The sequence below is a fragment of the Amblyraja radiata genome, chromosome 26, assembly GCF_010909765.2.
Source record: "Amblyraja radiata isolate CabotCenter1 chromosome 26, sAmbRad1.1.pri, whole genome shotgun sequence".
Lineage (NCBI taxonomy): Eukaryota > Metazoa > Chordata > Chondrichthyes > Rajiformes > Rajidae > Amblyraja > Amblyraja radiata.
In genome coordinates, this window is record NC_045981.1 from 22,921,608 (window position 1) to 22,938,746 (window position 17,139).

The 17,139-nt window shown below is 43.5% G+C and overlaps 1 protein-coding gene across 1 annotated transcript in view; it reads right to left on the reverse strand.

Moving 5' to 3' along the window:
- LOC116988055 (protein phosphatase 1 regulatory subunit 7-like) overlaps nt 1–17,139 on the reverse strand; it is a 75,574-nt gene that overhangs the window by 28,385 nt on the left and 30,050 nt on the right. Inside the window, exons 8-10 of the mRNA XM_033044489.1 lie at nt 7,772–7,843; nt 7,613–7,668; nt 121–244 (exon numbers count right to left, since the gene is read on the reverse strand). Of these exons, the coding sequence (XP_032900380.1) occupies nt 121–244; nt 7,613–7,668; nt 7,772–7,843 (252 nt within the window). The remainder of the gene's footprint in view (nt 1–120; nt 245–7,612; nt 7,669–7,771; nt 7,844–17,139) is intronic.

Genomic DNA, 17,139 nt, shown 5'->3' on the forward strand with positions numbered 1-17,139 from the left:
CTACATAATACATTTATTTTTGCTGCAAATTTGGTTGAAAATATAAACACACATGCAAACTAAAATAATAAAACAACTATTTATAACGCCCACACTATAAGAGGATTTAATAATACTCACAAGTTCGCCCTTCAAGTCAATGCAGTTATTGGCTATGTTAAGGACTTCAAGATTAGGGAATTGTTTGGAAAAGCTGCAAACAGACTTCAGCTGATTATTGGCAAGATTCAACTCCTGCAAGGAACTGAGAAGCACCAACTGTGAGTGTCATAAAAATAAAAGCTAAGAGACTGAGAAATCACAGGAAGGAAGGATGTGTACATTCTTAATAAATATGCAAACATCATAAAATTAATAGCTTTCAAATGTATTACAGGTGCATTATTGAATATTAATCTTTTAATATTTTTATTTATCTGAAAAGTGATTTTTATAATGTTTTTTTAAGCAGATTGTATAGATCGACAAGTGAATGTTGTGATATTCTGCTTCCTCATAAAAAAAGATAAATAAGATCAATAAAATGTTTACTGTGGGTTATTGCACTGCATGAAAACATCACTTAGGTCCATTCTGTAATTTAGAATTGTCAGAATGGACCTAACTTGATAGAAATGTCAAGTAGAAATTTAAAATTGCACCACCAAATTGCAGTATTCAGTTCTAAGAAAATAACATAATCAGGAAATAAAAAGGGTTCAAATTGATTTTAAAAATCCAAATAGATGGTTAAAAATAAAATCTATTTTTATCAGTCAACTTTAAATTTTACCAAGGTTACTTACAAGAAAATGATTATTCTAGAAATGAATCACTTAATTGGACACAACAAAGTTTCACTGTCATCATGTGAATGCAGAATCTCTGGAATTGATTGAAGAAAGAATGTTATACAAGGGAAGACCCTGCTCTTCCAGCAGTGCCATGGAATCTGCTCGATTCACTTAAGCAAAAACTATATATAGATGTCGGTCAATTTTGTGTATTCAAAGTACATTTTGAGCAACAACTTACTAACACAAATATGTCAATATTTGATACAAGGTCATCATTCCTACAATTCTCCACCTGCCACCAATTAAGTGTTTTTGGCTGAAAAATCTATATGCAAGCAAAACCCAAACTGAATGGTATTTACCGTTGTACAAGAAAGGTTTACAAGAATGATCCCTGAAACTAGAGCGTTTGACGGCACTAGGCCTGTACTCGCTGGAGTTTAGAAGCATAAGGGGGGGACCACATTGAAACGTAGCAAATAGTGAAAGGCTTGGATAGAGTGGATGTAGGGAGGATGTTTCCACGTGGGAGACTCTAGGACCAGAGGTCATAGCCTCAGAATTAAAGGTCGTTCCTTTAGGAAGGAGATGAGAAGGAATTTGGTGGTGGTAAATCTGTGGAATTCTTTGCCACAGAAGGCTGTGGAGGTCAAGTCAATGGATATTTTTAAAGCAGAGAGATAGATTCTTGATTAGTACGGGTGTCAGGGGTTATGGGGAGAAGGCAGGAGAATGGGGTTCGGAGGGAGAGATAGATCAGCCATGATTGAATGGCGGAGTCGACTTGATGGGCCGAAAGGCCTAATTCTGCTCCTATCACTTATGACCTTGTGACCGTTACAAATTTAAAATAAAACCATTCATTTAAAACTATTCATTTAGACATTATTTTTCCATTGCAGCACTGCATATCGGGCCATTTGCATTAGAAATTGAGCCAGTAAAAGATAATTCAACAAAACATTGTGTATTTGGTATTTGGGTGATTTTCGTTATTGGTTTGCAGATTATACTTCAAAATCATTAACCTAAATTTCTATTCCCAAAATGCTAATCACATGAATATCACAAGTAACATATACGTAGTAGCTGAAAATAATTTGATCACCCAAGACTTGATTTGCCTGAATATATAACACAAATAAATTATGCTGTAATAAGCTGCAACGTTTTGGTGTGCAAAAGAAAAGAACCCAAAGATGATGCAAAGACGATCTTATAAGATGAAGAAACTCATCATCTTGTAACTCCCCTGGATCAGGAGAGTGATTTAAAAAAATAATTTTATCATGCTTTTCATCATCCTGCAAGATAATGGATCAGAATTTGGATCTTGATTTATTTACGGAACTTGTAATCTCTGCAGTATTATGGTTGCTTTGCAATATTTGGGGGGAGTGGGATGATGAACCAGAAAAACCCTGCAAGCAAGCAAGGAGGAAAACCGGAAAAGAAAACACAAATTCTTTTCAGAAGAACTTTCCTCACACCAACAAGTTGTATTTCATAGCACCTTTAACATAATACAACCACTCAACACACATCTCAAAAGCATTAACCGCAACTGACACTGAGCTGAAAGAAGTGCATTGAGAAATGTGAACAAAGATTGTCAAGGGCGGTTGGGTTTTAATCTACCAGAAAGGCAAAAGATTGAGCCAAGACTTGGCTAAAAACATTGTGATATAAGAATCTAAGGTTGTCAATTATTTCTTATCCTTTGGCTGGTGTCAAGACAGAACATAAACTTTGACTTGAATTGCCGGCAACACAACATAATGGGCCTGTCCCACTTAGGCGATTTTTTCGGCGACTGGCAGTCATAGTCGTAGCTGGTCGCCGAAAAACCGGCGACTGGACCCCACTACGACAATATCTACAACAACCTACCACCTAGTCGACGTCAAGCTATAGCTTGCTATACAAGCTACCGACAACCGGCAACCCATTAGGATGTCCACCTACGACCACACCTACAACAACCTACGTCAACCCGCGACAAGCTACAACAAGGTTCGACCCTGTCGGCGACACCTGAAGACTACTTAAGAAATTCAATCGCCGGTACCTGTCGCCGGTTGACGTGGGTTGATGTAGATAGTCGCCAATAGAATTCACCGAAGTCAGCACTGACGACAACCCACGTCACCTGGCAACAACGTACGTCATCCTGGCGACAACCTACGACAGCACCTACATCAGGAGAAGTCAAGCTACGCTCAATGGTGTCAAGCTAACTGTCGCCGAAAAGTTTTGAACATTTCAAAATCTAGTGGTGACCAGAAAAACGCTATGATTCTTTGGGCGACTGAGGAGAGTACTCACGACCATACAGGCGACACCCCGGCGACCATGTGGCGACAGCCTAGTCGCCTGTAGTCGCCTAAAAAATCGCCTGTGGGACAGGCCCTTAAGCAACTTTATAATATAATAAAGAACAATATGCCTTAAAGAGCCACTATAACTCAAACAAATGAAATATCAATGGCAAGATTATCAATTGTAAATCAACTAATGGATTAAAACAAACTGTAACAGAATGAAAAGCTTTAAAGCTTGTGTGGAAAACTAACAAATAAATATTCAAGAAATCAGTTCTTATATTTATTTAATGGAAAAAAATGTTGCTGTAAATCAATGGGATTTGACTGCAGATGATAAAACTTCAGTCATTTCATACATGTATGCAGATTTCACATTAAACTTCTCAACTCTGAATTCACAAAAAACAAATTTTAATCTTCAGAGACTTCACAATAAATGGAGGTTTAAACAATACATCACCATCGACAAATGGTGCCAAGGTACTGCAGCACAGAGACTTAGGTTAGTCTTCACAAATGCAGTTTATTTTTAAGAATCTTTGCCAGTTTAATTAACTGCTTTCCTGCCTTTCTCTGTCCAAGACAATCTTGGACAGGAAAGAAAGTGAGATAATGTCTTGATTATGAAGACGACTCTCATTGAAATTAATTTGAAATATTAAATAAATTGGACAACTACTGTTTCCACGTTGCTCATCATAGAACGAGAAAAATGAACTGTTCAAAAACGTTCTTATGCTCTGTTTGAACTTTACATCCTTCCTGTGCACCCTATCAGATGTTATACTGATTTCAATGGATCATAAAATTAAATAAGAAAGTAGAACTGGAATAGACATAATGTGCTGGAGTAACTCAGCAGTTCAGGCAGCATCTCTGGAGAACATGGATTATGACAATAGACAATAGACAATAGAAAATAGGTGCAGGAGTAGGCCATTCGGCCCTTCGAGCCAGCGCCGCCATTCAATGTGATCATGGCTGATCATCCCCAATCAGTACCCCGTTCCTGCCTTCTCCCCATATCCCCTGACTCCACTATTTTTAAGAGCCCTATCTAGCTCTCTCTTGAAAACATCCAGAGAACCCGCCTCCACCGCCCTCTGAGCAGAGAATTCCACAGACTCACCACTCTCTGTGAGAAAAAGTGTTTCCTCGTCTCTATTCTAAATGGCTTACTCCTTATTCTTAAACTGTGGCCCCTAGTTCTGGTTTGATGACGTTTCGGGTCAAGAAAATTCTTTAAATATGGAGAAGGGTCTCGATTGAAACGTCACATCCATGTTCTCCAGAAACAATGCCTGACCTGCTGAGTTACTCCAGAACTTTGTGTCCTTTTGTGTATTAACAGTTCTTTGTTTCTGCAAGTAGAACTGGAACTTGAGCCAAATTGATATCTGGAGTTTAAAGCTAACAATTCCAAACTGCAGAAAATTTCAAACAGAGAGTCAAAAATATTGCCCCACCAAGGAAACCAGAAAGGCAATAACTCTGAACAAAATGAACTTCAAACTTCAATGGGAAATAATCCCATTGTCACTGCCCATTCCACATCAACGACACTGACGTTTGGCATTTGAAACAGACAAAAAGGATCTTGGGAGAAAAGTTAAAAGTGTAGTTTTTGGAGATTAGAATCTGAACTCTATATAACCTTGCTTACTTGGCTCTTGAAACAGAATCAAGTCCCTGTTCTTATTAATGAACATATTTGATTGCTCTAGAATTGCAAGCAACAGGGAGAGGAGAAACAGAGCAAGGAGAGGGCAGAAAGTGAGTGAGGAAAGAGAGGACGGGTATAAAAGCAAGTGAAGGGGAAGGGAGAGCAAATGCATTAGGAAGGGGTGGGAAGGTGAGCGAGAAGCAAAGCAAGCGAGGCGGAGGGGTGGAAGGTGTGCGAGGAGGAAAGGGAGGAAGGTGAACGAGGGAGGAGGAAGCTGAACGAGGGAGGAGGTAGGCTAGAGGGACAGAGGCAGGTGAAAAAGGGGAGGGGAGGAAGGGAGGGGGTGGGAGAGGAAGTGAAGGGGAGTGGGAGGAAGGGAGAGGGGTGGGAGAGGGGTGGGGGAGAAAGGAAGACAAGGGAGCGTGGGTTGGGGAGAAAGGGTGGGGAGGGAGAGAGGGAGGGTTGAAAGGGAGGGGACGGGAGGAAGGGAGAGGGGAAGGAAAATGGTGGCAGAGGAAGAGAGAGGATGGAAAGGGAGAGGGGAAGAGAGAGGGGGGGGAGAGGGGGAAGGGAGAGGGGGAAGGGAGAGGGGGAAGGGAGAGGAAGGGACCAGGGAGGGAGGAAGACGAGAGGGGGATTGAAAGGAGGAAGGGGCAAGAGGGAGAAAGATGAGGGGGAGGGGGAGAAAGGCGAGGGGAGGAAGGCAAGAGGGGAGACGAGGGTTAGAGGGGACGAAGGCGAGTGGGAGAAGAGGAGAAAGGTGAGAGATTGTGAAGCAAGAGAATGAGGGGGAGGAAGGCTAAAAGGGGGGACAGGAAGCGAAATGAGTGTCGGACAGGGAGGGATACGAAGGGGGAAATGTGAGAGGGGGAAATGCAAGGGGAAGGGTGGGAGAGCGAGGGGGAGGGGTGGGAGAGTGAGGGGGAGGGGTGGGAGAGTGAGGGAGAGGGGTGGGAGAGCGAGAGGGAGGGGTGGGAGAGGGAGAGGGAGGGGTGGGAGAGCGAGGGGGAGGGGTGGGAGAGCGAGGGGGAGGGGTGGGAGAGTGAGGGAGAGGGGTGGGAGAGCGAGAGGGAGGGGTGGGAGAGGGAGGGGGGGGGGTGGGAGAGTGAGGGGGAGGGGTGGGAGAGCGAGGGGGAGGGGTGGGAGAGCAAGGGGGAGGGGTGGGAGAGCGAGGGGGAGGGGTGGGAGAGGGAGGGGGAGGGGTGGGAGAGCGAGGTGGAGGGGTGGGAGAGCGAGGGGGAGAGGTGGGGAGTGGGTGGCAGTGGGGGGAGGGGTGGGAGAGCGAGGGGGACGGGGTGGAAGAATGAGGGGGGTGAGAGAGCGAGGGGGAGGATTGATAGAACGGGGAGGAGTGGAGCGAGGGGGAGGCATGGGGGAGCGGGGGGGGGGTGGGAGAGCGGGGGGACAGGTGGGAGAGCGAGGGGGAGGTGGGTGGGCGAGGGGGATGGGTGGGAGGGTGTGTGGGGAGAACAGTAAAAATGAAAAAGGGAGAAAGGAGAGAGTGAGGTGGGGGGGAAGCCAAATCCATATGATGGGACAAAGCGAACATTGGAGATTGTTGAATCATCATAGGATGGGCGGGGAATGGGAAGTCATGAGTGAATATCTGGTTTCAATCTGGCTGTTTGTATTAAATACTGCATCAAATCACCATCTGGATATACCAATCAACAATTACCTTTTAAGCGAGTCATTGGAGGGGACCAGGCACTCATTCCAATCGCCGATTGTTTAAAATGCTTCAATGTTCAACTTCTACCCTATTTTACACCCCTGCTGCACTTCACCAACCTCAATTTAGAAGTCAAATCCTAAATTTCTACATCAAATCAAATGATAAATCTGTCCTAAAAATATAGGTTATCTTTAAGCAGTATGAAAAATGCTCTGTATAATGTAGCCAGCATTTACAATTTACAGTGGGAACAATTGTGGCGATCCTCTGGCATGTTCATCAGCCTCCTCAGTTCAGAATTATGACACATGAAAGAAATGTAAAGTGAAGCATGAATAATTTTTCTAACAGTACATCAGCAAGCAGCTGGGGCTGCCAGAGGACAGGATGATTAATTATCTACCAATCCTCCATCTGGTGCACACACAAATAGGGGAGATTAAAGCTCAAGAAGGGGAATACATTTTAAATAATTGTTTTTTTAATAATACTTGCTCTGAGTACTGAATGCCTGAAATAAAATCATGGGACTCTTGATAATTTAATATTGCTTTATTATGTATATAAGGATTGGATAAGGCTCGTAGTAGTATGACAAATGTTGTGTCCAATATCAAATATGTACTGTGGACTAATTACCAATATGGAGATGGAATAATGACTTGTTAGTTTATTTAGTTGATACTTTTAATTTATGCCATCAAGTAAATATTATTAAATACTAAGACTGGACATAATATTAAAACATAAACAGCTGCACTGGATCAATAAGTATGTAAAAAATAAAATGGGAGACTTAAGATACTTGTGGATATTTCACGTGCACAACAAGGGCATCCAAATAATCAACATTATATACAAACATTTTTACAGTTTTGCTACATTTAGTTCACCCAGGAACTCTTCCCCATTAAATATATTCGATAGGTAGATACAAAATGCTGGAGTAACTCAGCGGGACAGGTAGCATTTATTCTCTGATATGATTTTTTCTAACTCTGATTTGAATCCACCATTTTCAGAGTTTGTGTTAGGTGGGGCATGGTGAAGGTGAGAGATGTGGGAGAAAGATAATCGAATTTACGATTAAGGCCAACAAACACAGATGGTGGACGAAGGATGCCTTTTCTTGATCCAAGTTTTCTCAATAGTTTTATAGAATAAATCCACAAACCTCAAAATTCCAAGCCTTTCAGTACTGCACATGACATTGCTGGACAGATCTACGGACTGTGGAAAGGACAACAAATCATAATTCACATCGACAGTGACAGGTCTGTCAACATATATGGAAATTGTTTCAATGGGATAAGAGTTTTTTACAAACACTTACAGTTAAAGTTTCCAGCAAAGATAGTCCATGGACCTCTGAAATTTTGTTGTTGGATAAATCCAGTTCCTGTAACTGATGCGAAAAAGATCATTAGAAGATAATAATAATAATACATTTTATTTATGGGCGCCTTTCAAGAGTCTCAAGGACACCTTACAAAAATTGAGCAGGTAGAGGAAAAACATGTAAGGGGAATGAAATAAATAGTAGAGACATGACTAGTACACAAAGTAAAGACAGAATTCAATACAACACAGTATGAGGCAATTAATGCACAGATGAAAAGGGACGGGGACGTGGGGCTAAGGATAGGCAGAGGTGAAGAGATGGGTCTTGAGGCGGGACTGGAAGATGGTGAGGGACACGGAATTGCGGATCAGTTGGGGGAGGGAGTTCCAGAGCCTGGGAGCTGCCCTGGAGAAGGCTCTGTCCCCAAAACTGCGGAGGTTGGACTTGTGGATGGAGAGGAGACCGGCTGATGTGGATCTGAGGGACCGTGAGGGTTGGTAGGGGGAGAGGAGGTCAGTGAGATATGGGGGGGCCAGATGGTGGAGGGCTTTGTAGGTGAGGACCAGGATTTTGTAGGTGATCTGGTGGGAGATGGGAAGCCAGTGAAGTTTTTTGAGGACTGGAGTGATGTGATGCCAGGATTTGGTGTGGGTGATGAGTCGGGCGGCTGCGTTCTGGACCAGTTGGAGTCGGTTGATGTAGGTGGAGCTGATGCCAAGGAGAAGTGAGTTGCAATAGTCCAGTCGGGAGGAGATGAAGGCATGGATGAGTCTTTCAGCAGCGGGCGGTGTGAGAGAGGGTCTGAGTTTGGCGATGTTGCGGAGATGAAAGAAGGAGGTTTTAATGACATGGTGGATGTGAGGCTCAAGGGAGAGGGTGGAATCAAAGATCATGCCAAGGTTGCGGGCCTGGGGAGATGGGGAGACAGTGGTGCCGTCGATGGTGAGAGTGGGGTTATTGATTTTGCTGAGTGTGGCTTTGGAGCCTATGAGGAGGAATTCTGTCTTATCGCTGTTGAGTTTGAAGATGAGGTAAAGAATTAAAATTTACATTTGCATTATACTTAGTCCTCTCCCCATCACACAGGTGTTTGGCCTATTCACATCACCTGCCATCCCCTATCTCACCTCCAAAAACCAGAACCGCCTGATGATGGTAAACACACCCCAAGTAACACTCACCAATCACAGACAACCACATCCAATCTCAAGAATGGAGTACAGGCTGGCACGTTTTCACATGTGAAATGTGCAAGACCCAGTATCTTGTGACAAAGCCTTTGGCCATGTGAATTTTCATGCAACGTGACCACAACCAAACTGGTTGTTATTCCACGGTATTAACACTATTCCAACATATCCTTTAATGTGCAGTGGAATATCTTGACTACAGATTTTAGCACAATCACACAACATAATCATGAGTAGTTAGCAGGAACTGGAGATTGTTAAATGGTATTACACTCTATACTAATCGGGGTGGCACAGTGGCGTAGCGGTAGATTTGCTGCCTTACAGCGCCAGAAACTGGGGTTCGATTTTGATTACGGGTGCTGTCTGTACGGCGTTCACACATTCTCCCCGTAACTGCGTGGGTTTTCTCCGGGTTCTTCCCACATTCCAAAGATGTGCGAGTTTGTAGATTAATTGGCTTCTGTAAATTGTCCCAAAGTGTAGGATAGAACTAGTGTACGGGGTAATTGTTGGTCGGCTCAGACTCGTTAGGTCGAAAGGCCCGTTTCCTCGCTGTATCTCTAAACTCAACTAAACTAATAGTTTACAACAGATTGTAGCCGCAGTGATTAAATAGAATACAAATTAGGTTGCACAGAAAAGGGTGAAGATATACTGTATAAAACATGTCGTTTGCAGCTCATATAGAATTCACACTACATCCACCAACAATCAAAAAGATAAAATTAATCAAAATCCGGCCTACAAGTTACTCTCATTTATCGAAAACAGAACAATTGTTTGGAACAAAATTAGCATATGAAATGTCCATATATAGATATACAGGTTAAAATAGTGGTACACTGGTTGCAAATCACTTGGTTCTAAAAATTTTATCCACACACAAATAATTAAAAACAAACATAGGAACAGCAGGCTATATATTGTCACTATTCTATGAGGTAAGCTGACCTATGTCCAAACGTCATATACTCCTCCTTTTCCCATATCTCTCAATGTCTTCAGCAAAATTAAATTCTGTCAACAATTTGCAAAAGTTATCAGGCATATTCATTACATGCAACGAAAAACAGCTTGATATGCATAAATAGTTTTATGACATTTAAACCATGATATGAAATCATGTTAGTGATATGCTTTACTTTAGTAACTGCTACATTTTTATTCCTCATTGCAAATCACTTGGTACACAAGATCTGAAGAAATGTCTGACCTGAAAAGTGTTCATTTCTCACTACAGATGCTGACTGACCTGCTGAGTTTCTCCACATTTTGTTGTTTTACTCCACCTAATCCTCTTTACTCCAAAAACAACAAGCTCGGCTTCTCTAATATATATACTCATCCCTGGAACCATTCTGGTGAATCCATTCCATCTCTCCAAGACCTTCACATCTTCCCTTCGTGAGAAGACCAGAATTTTTGCCATGTTATACTGCTACATCTTAACCTTCCTGCTTTTTCTGCCCTCTGTTTATGAAGCCAAGATTTCCATATGCTTCAGTAAACACTCTCTCATCATGTTTAAGAAGGAACTGCAGATGCTGCAAAATCGAAGGTAGACAAAAATGCTGGAGAAATGCAGCGGGTGAGGCAGCATCTATGGAGCATCCTGGGTGACTACACTTCTTCCCACCCTGCTTCCTGTAAGGATTCCATCCTGCTTCCTTTAAGGACTCTTCTTCTACCCTTCCATCCTCACCTTCCACCCTACCAGCCATCACATACAACAAATAATCCTCTGACATTTTCGTCACCTCCAACGGGATCCCACCACTGGCCACATCTTCCCATCTCCTCCCCTGTCTGCTTTCTGCAGAGACCGCTCCCTCTGTAACTCCATGGTCATTTTGTCCCTTTCCACCCAAACCACCTGGCACTTTCCCTTGCAACCGCAGGAAATGCTACACTTGTCGCTTTATCTCCCCCCTCGACTCCATTCAAGGACCCAAGCAGTCTTTCAAGGTGCGGCAGAGGTTCACCTGCTCTAGGTGTCAGCTGCTCTACATCGGTGAGACAAGCGTAGGCTCGGCGATCGCTTCGCCCAACATCTCTGCTCGGTTCGCATTAACCTACCTGATCTCCCGGTGGCTCAGCACTTCAACTCCCCCTCCCATTCCGAATCCGGCCTTTCTGTCCTGCCTCCTCCATGGCCAGAGTGAGGACCACAGTAAATTGGAGGAGCAGCACCTCATATTTCGCTTGGGCAGTTTACACCCCAGCGGTATGAACATTGACTTCTCTAATTTCAGGTAATCCCTGCTTTCTCCTCCCCTTCTCAGCTCTCCCTCAGCCCACTGTCTCCACATCTTCCTTTCTTCTTCCCACCCTCACATCAGTCTGAAGAAGGGACTCGACCCGAAACATTGCCTATTTCCTTCGCTCCATTGATGCTGCCTCACCCGCTGAGTTTCTCCAGCATTTTTGTCTACCCTCTCATCATGCCTGTCACTTTCAAAAAAAGTATTCACATTCACTAGTCCCTCTGTGACTGCACACCCTTTGGAACAATGCTTCTTAGTCTATCTTATCTCTCCTGAATCTGTCTGCCATAATGTGTCACTTCAAGTATTAGATTTTAAATGCCACATGACCACCCTTCTCATTATGGGCTTCTTGCAGTCTGTTCCGGTTTCCTCCCGCATTCAAAAGATGTGCAGTTTTGTAGGTTAATTGGCTTCTGTAAAAAACTTGTCCATATTGTGTTGGATAGAACTAGTGTGCAGTGAGTGCTTGTCGGTGCAGACTTAGTGGGCCGAAAGGTAGGTTTCCACGCTTTATGTCTAAACTAAACTAAACCTCCCCTGGCAGTTCATTCCAGTTAAGTTTGTGTGAAAAATTTACTGCTCCGAGCACCTTTATTTTTCTCCACTTCTACCTTAAACCTGTGCCCTCTAGTTCTAAACACCGCTGACCTGCAACAAAGAAGTCAATGTAATTTAAAATCTTATAAACCTCTGTATAGTTTCTTCCCAGCCATCTTCACTCTAGAATAGACCTAGCCTATTCAATCTCACCTTAAATAGCAAGGGACCGGGGGTTAAATGAGATGGAGGAACTGAGTGAAATCCAGGTTAGCCGGGAAGTGGTGTTAGGTAAATTGAATGGATTAAAGGCCGATAAATCCCCAGGGCCAGATAAGTTGCATCCCAGAGTACTTAAGGAAGTAGCCGCAGAAATAGTGGATGCATTAGTGATAATTTTTCAAAACTCTTTAGATTCTGGAGTAGTTCCTGAGGACTGGAGGGTAGCTAATGTAACCCCACTTTTTAAAAAGGGAGGGAGAGAGAAAACGGGGAATTACAGACCAGTTAGTCTAACATCGGTGGTGGGGAAAATTCTGGAGTCAGTTATTAAAGATGGGATAGCAGCACATTTGGAAAGTGGTGAATTCATTGGACAAAGTCAGCATGGATTTATGAAAGGTAAATCATGTCTGACGAATCTTATAGAATTTTTCGAGGATGTAACTAGTAGAGTGGTTAAGGGAGAACCAGTGGATGTGTTATATCTGGACTTTCAGAAGGCTTTCGACAAGGTCCCACATAAGAGATTAGTATACAAACTTAAAGCACATGGTATTGGGAGTTCAGTATTGATGTGGATAGAGAACTGGCTGGCAGACAGGAAGCAAAGAGTAGGAGTAAACGGGTCCTTTCAGAATGGCAGGCAGTGACTAGTGGGGTACCGCAAGGCTCAGTGCTGGGACCCCAGCTATTTACAATATATATTAATGATCTGGATGAAGGAATTGAATGCAACATCTCCAAGTTTGCGGATGACACGAAGCTGGGGGGCAGTGTTAGCTGTGAGGAGGATGCTAGGAGGCTGCAAGGTGACTTGGATAGGTTGGGTGAGTGGGCAAATGCATGGCAGATGCAGTATAATGTGGATAAATGTGAGGTTATCCACTTTGGTGGCAAAAACCGGAAAGTAGACTTTTATCTGAATGGTGGCCGATTAGGAAAAGGGGAGATGCAACGAGACCTGGGTGTCATGGTACACCAGTCATTGAAAGTAGGAATGCAGGTGCAGCAGGCAGTGAAGAAAGCAAATGGTATGTTAGCATTCATAGCAAAAGGATTTGAGTATAAGAGCAGGGAGGTTCTGCAGTTGTACAGGGTCTTGGTGAGACCACACCTGGAGTATTGCGTACAGTTTTGGTCTCCTAATCTGAGGAAATACATTCTTGCCATAGAGGGAGTACAGAGAAGGTTCACCAGACTGATTCCTGGGATGGCAGGACTTTCATATGAAGAAAGACTGGATAGACTCGGCTTGTATCGGTCTGAGTATAGGAGTTGGGATGTAATGTTAATGTTAAATTTGTACAAGGCATTGGTGAGGCCAATTCTGGAGTATGGTGTACAATTTTGGTCGCCTAATTATAGGAAGGATGTCAACAAAATAGAGAGAGTACAGAGGAGATTTACTAGAATGTTGCCTGGGTTTCAGCAACTAAGTTACAGAGAAAGGTTGAACAAGTTAGGGCTTTATTCTTTGGAGCGCAGAAGGTTAAGGGGGGACTTGATAGAGGTTTTTAAAATGATGAGAGGGATAGACAGAGTTGACGTGGAAAAGCTTTTCCCACTGAGAGTAGGGAAGATTCAAACAAGGGGACATGACTTGAGAATTAAGGGACTGAAGTTTAGGGGTAACATGAGGGGGAACTTCTTTACTCAGAGAGTGGTAGCTGTGTGGAATGAGCTTCCAGTGAAGGTGGTGGAGGCAGGTTCGTTTTTATCATTTAAAAATAAATTGGATAGTTATATGGATGGGAAAGGAATGGAGGGTTATGGTCTGAGCGCAGGTATATGGGACTAGGGGAGATTATGTGTTCGGCACGGACTAGAGGGGTCGAGATGGCCTGTTTCCGTGCTGTAATTGTTATATGGTTATATGGTTATATGTTATATGTACACGCTAGAATTTAGAAGAATGAGGGGGGATCTTATAGAAACTTACAAAATTCTTAAGGGGTTAGACAGGCTAGATGCAGGAAGATTATTCCCGATGTTGGGGAAGTCCAGAACTAGGGGTCACAGTTTAAGGATAAGAGGGAAGTCTTTTAGGACAGAGATGAGAAAATCATTTTTTACACAGAGTGGTGAATCTGTGGAATTCTCTGCCACAGAAGGTAGTTGAGGCCCGTTCATTGGCTATGTTTAAGAGGGAGTTAGATGTGGCCCTTGTGGCTAAAGGGATCAGGGGGTATGGAGAGAAGGCAGGGATGGGATACTGAGTTGGATGATCAGCCATGATCATATCGAAGGGTCGAAGGGTCGCAGGCTCGAAGGGCCGAATAGCCTACTCCTGCACCTATTTTATATGTTTCTATGTTTCTATCTTAAAGCAACAGCCCTCCATTCAAGACCATAATCGTGAAGCTCTTCTGCACTCTCTATTGCGAAGATCCTTCTCGCAGCACGGTGATCAACACTATACATGTGGGGAGTGGGGAGGAGCCATCTTGGTGAACGGCTGCTAGAAAGGACTCTCCCGACGCCGGGGCAAGACCACCCGGTGAGAACGGCCAGGGACATCGGGCCTCCGTAGAGGCAATTGCGGTGGCCTCAATAGGCCTGACTTTGGGGTGAACATGGGGTGGGGACTGGACATTGTGCCTTCCTCCACAGTGCTATCCACTGTGGGGGGATGATTTTTTTTTGTCTAATTGTAGTCCTGTAGGTCTGTGTCCAAGATGGCTGCCGTGAAGGGAGAGTGGACGCTGGCGCGCTTTGGCTGCCGCTGCTCTCTCTTCACACTGTGTTTTTGATTTTCTGTTTTTGGATTGAATTCTGTTTTTAATTTGTGTCTCTGTAATGTCTTTATTACTTGTTATATTCCGATTATATGTTTTTATTCCGATTACTATGTAAGGTGTCCTTGAGATGTCTGAAAGGCGCCCATTATATAAAATTTATTATTATTATTATTATTATACATATTACTCTGAGTGCGGTCTAATCAATGCTATGCACAGCTGCAACATGATGTCTCATACTTATACTCAATATTTTGGCCTATGAGGACAAGCTTTTTAATCTTCTACACATTTCCAGCTTAATGCCATCTGCAACTTCCAAAATTTTAACCTGTACATCCATATAGAAGTTATTAATATACAGTACATGCGACAAGTAAAAGACAAACTGCTGGAGGAACTCAGTGGGTCAGGCCGCATCTGTGCAGAGAAATGGGCAAACAACATTTTGGGTTGGGATGTTTCATCAATCTGAAGAAGGGTCCATACACAAAACATTGTCTGACAATGTCCCTCCGCAGATGCTGCCAGATTCGCTGAGTTCCTCCAACAGTTTTTTTACTCAAGATTCCAGCATCTACAGTCTCTTGTGCCCACATCCGATAAGTTGTATTCATTGCCCCAACTTCCGAGGAAAATCACTTCCACTATGCTCCTGTGTGAAAAACAATGATTTACAATGACGCATTGCATGCTGACCTTGAGTTAATTCCTTATCTAAGCTGACAATTCATTTTTTACCTCGTGGTCTTTTTGTGTGGAGTTTTTTGTGTGGGGTTTAGCCAACTGCCTTTGTAAAATTTAACAACTTTTGCCTCAACCTTTTCTGTTACCTAAAAGATTTAATCAGATTAGTCAAACATAATTTGCCTTTGATCTGTGAATTTACATTGGCTCTCATTTAACACAAACTTCTCTAAGCGCTTATCAATTTTTTCCTTTATTATTGTTTTTAAAAGGTTCACTCCCAAGGTTAAACTGACGGGCTTGGAGTTGTCTGCTATGTTTTTTCTCCCCTTTTTCACAAGGGTATCACATATGCCATGCCACTTATTGATTGTTCTAAAATGGATCACTGCCAAGGAACATTAAAAGATGAAGACCTGATTGTGGAGCTGGTATAAGTGATATTATAACTGCTTCTCTAAACACGGCTCAGATTTTAAACACTAATCTTTTACCAAACACCTACTCGCCCTGGATGCCCCTCCTAATTATTTCCTTTGTAAGCATTTGTAAGCATTTGTAAGCCACTGCCAACTATGGAGTACCATAGTCTTTGTCAATGAGGTCCCTAGCGACAGCCAGTAGCTGCCTGCAGCTTGTTACATATGAGTGAGCAGAAGGCCATATCTCCTCTTGAGCTGCTTTGCTATTTAATAAATTCATGGCTTATTTGATTTTGCCACAGCTCCAATTTCCTGCCTGCTCTCTTAATTGGTGGTTACCCTATAGTCCAAATATCTATCTAAATGTTAACCATATTCAAAGATTTAGCATCCAGGACAAAAGGCTCCAAAGATTGACAAACATCTGAGGGATGAAATTCCTCTGCCTCTCCAAAATGTGCAATCCCTTATTCTGAAATTGTACTCTTCAGATTCAGATTCAGATTCAGATTCGACTTTAATTGTCATTGTCAGTCCGGGGGGGGGGGGGGCGTGGATTGGCAGTCACCGAGGTACATTGTTGAGTAGTGTGACAGCCGCAGGGAAGAAGCTGTTCCTGGACCTGCTGGTCCAGCAACGGAGAGACTTGTAGCGCCTCCCGGATAGTAGGAGGGTAAACAGTCCATGGTTGGGGTGAGAGCAGTCCTTGGCGATGCTGAGCGCCCTCCGCAGACAATGCTTGCTTTGGACAGACTCAATGGAGGGGAGCGAGGAACCGGTGATGCGTTGGGCAATTTTCACCACCCTCTGCAGTGCTTTCCGGTCGGAGACAGAGCAGTTGCCATACCATACTGTGATACAGTTGGTAAGGATGCTCTCGATGGTGCAGCGGTAGAAGTTCACCAGGATCTGAGGAGACAGATGGACCTTCTTCAGTCTCCTCAGGAAGAAGAGATGCTGGTGAGCCTTCTTGACCAGAGTTGAGGTATTGTGGGTCCAAGAGAGGTCATCGGAGATGTTGACCCCCAGGAACCTGAAGCTGGAAACACGTTCCACCTCCGTCCCGTTGATGTGGATGGGGGTGTGCGTGCCGCCCCTAGACTTCCTGAAGTCTACAATGAGCTCCTTGGTCTTCTTGGAGTTAAGGGCCAGGTTGTTGTCAGCGCACCATGCTGCTAGGAGCTGGACCTCCTCCCTATAGGCCGACTCATCGTTGTTGCTGATGAGGCCAATCACCGTTGTATCATCTGCATACTTGATGATGGTGTTAGTACCATGTACAGATATGCAGTC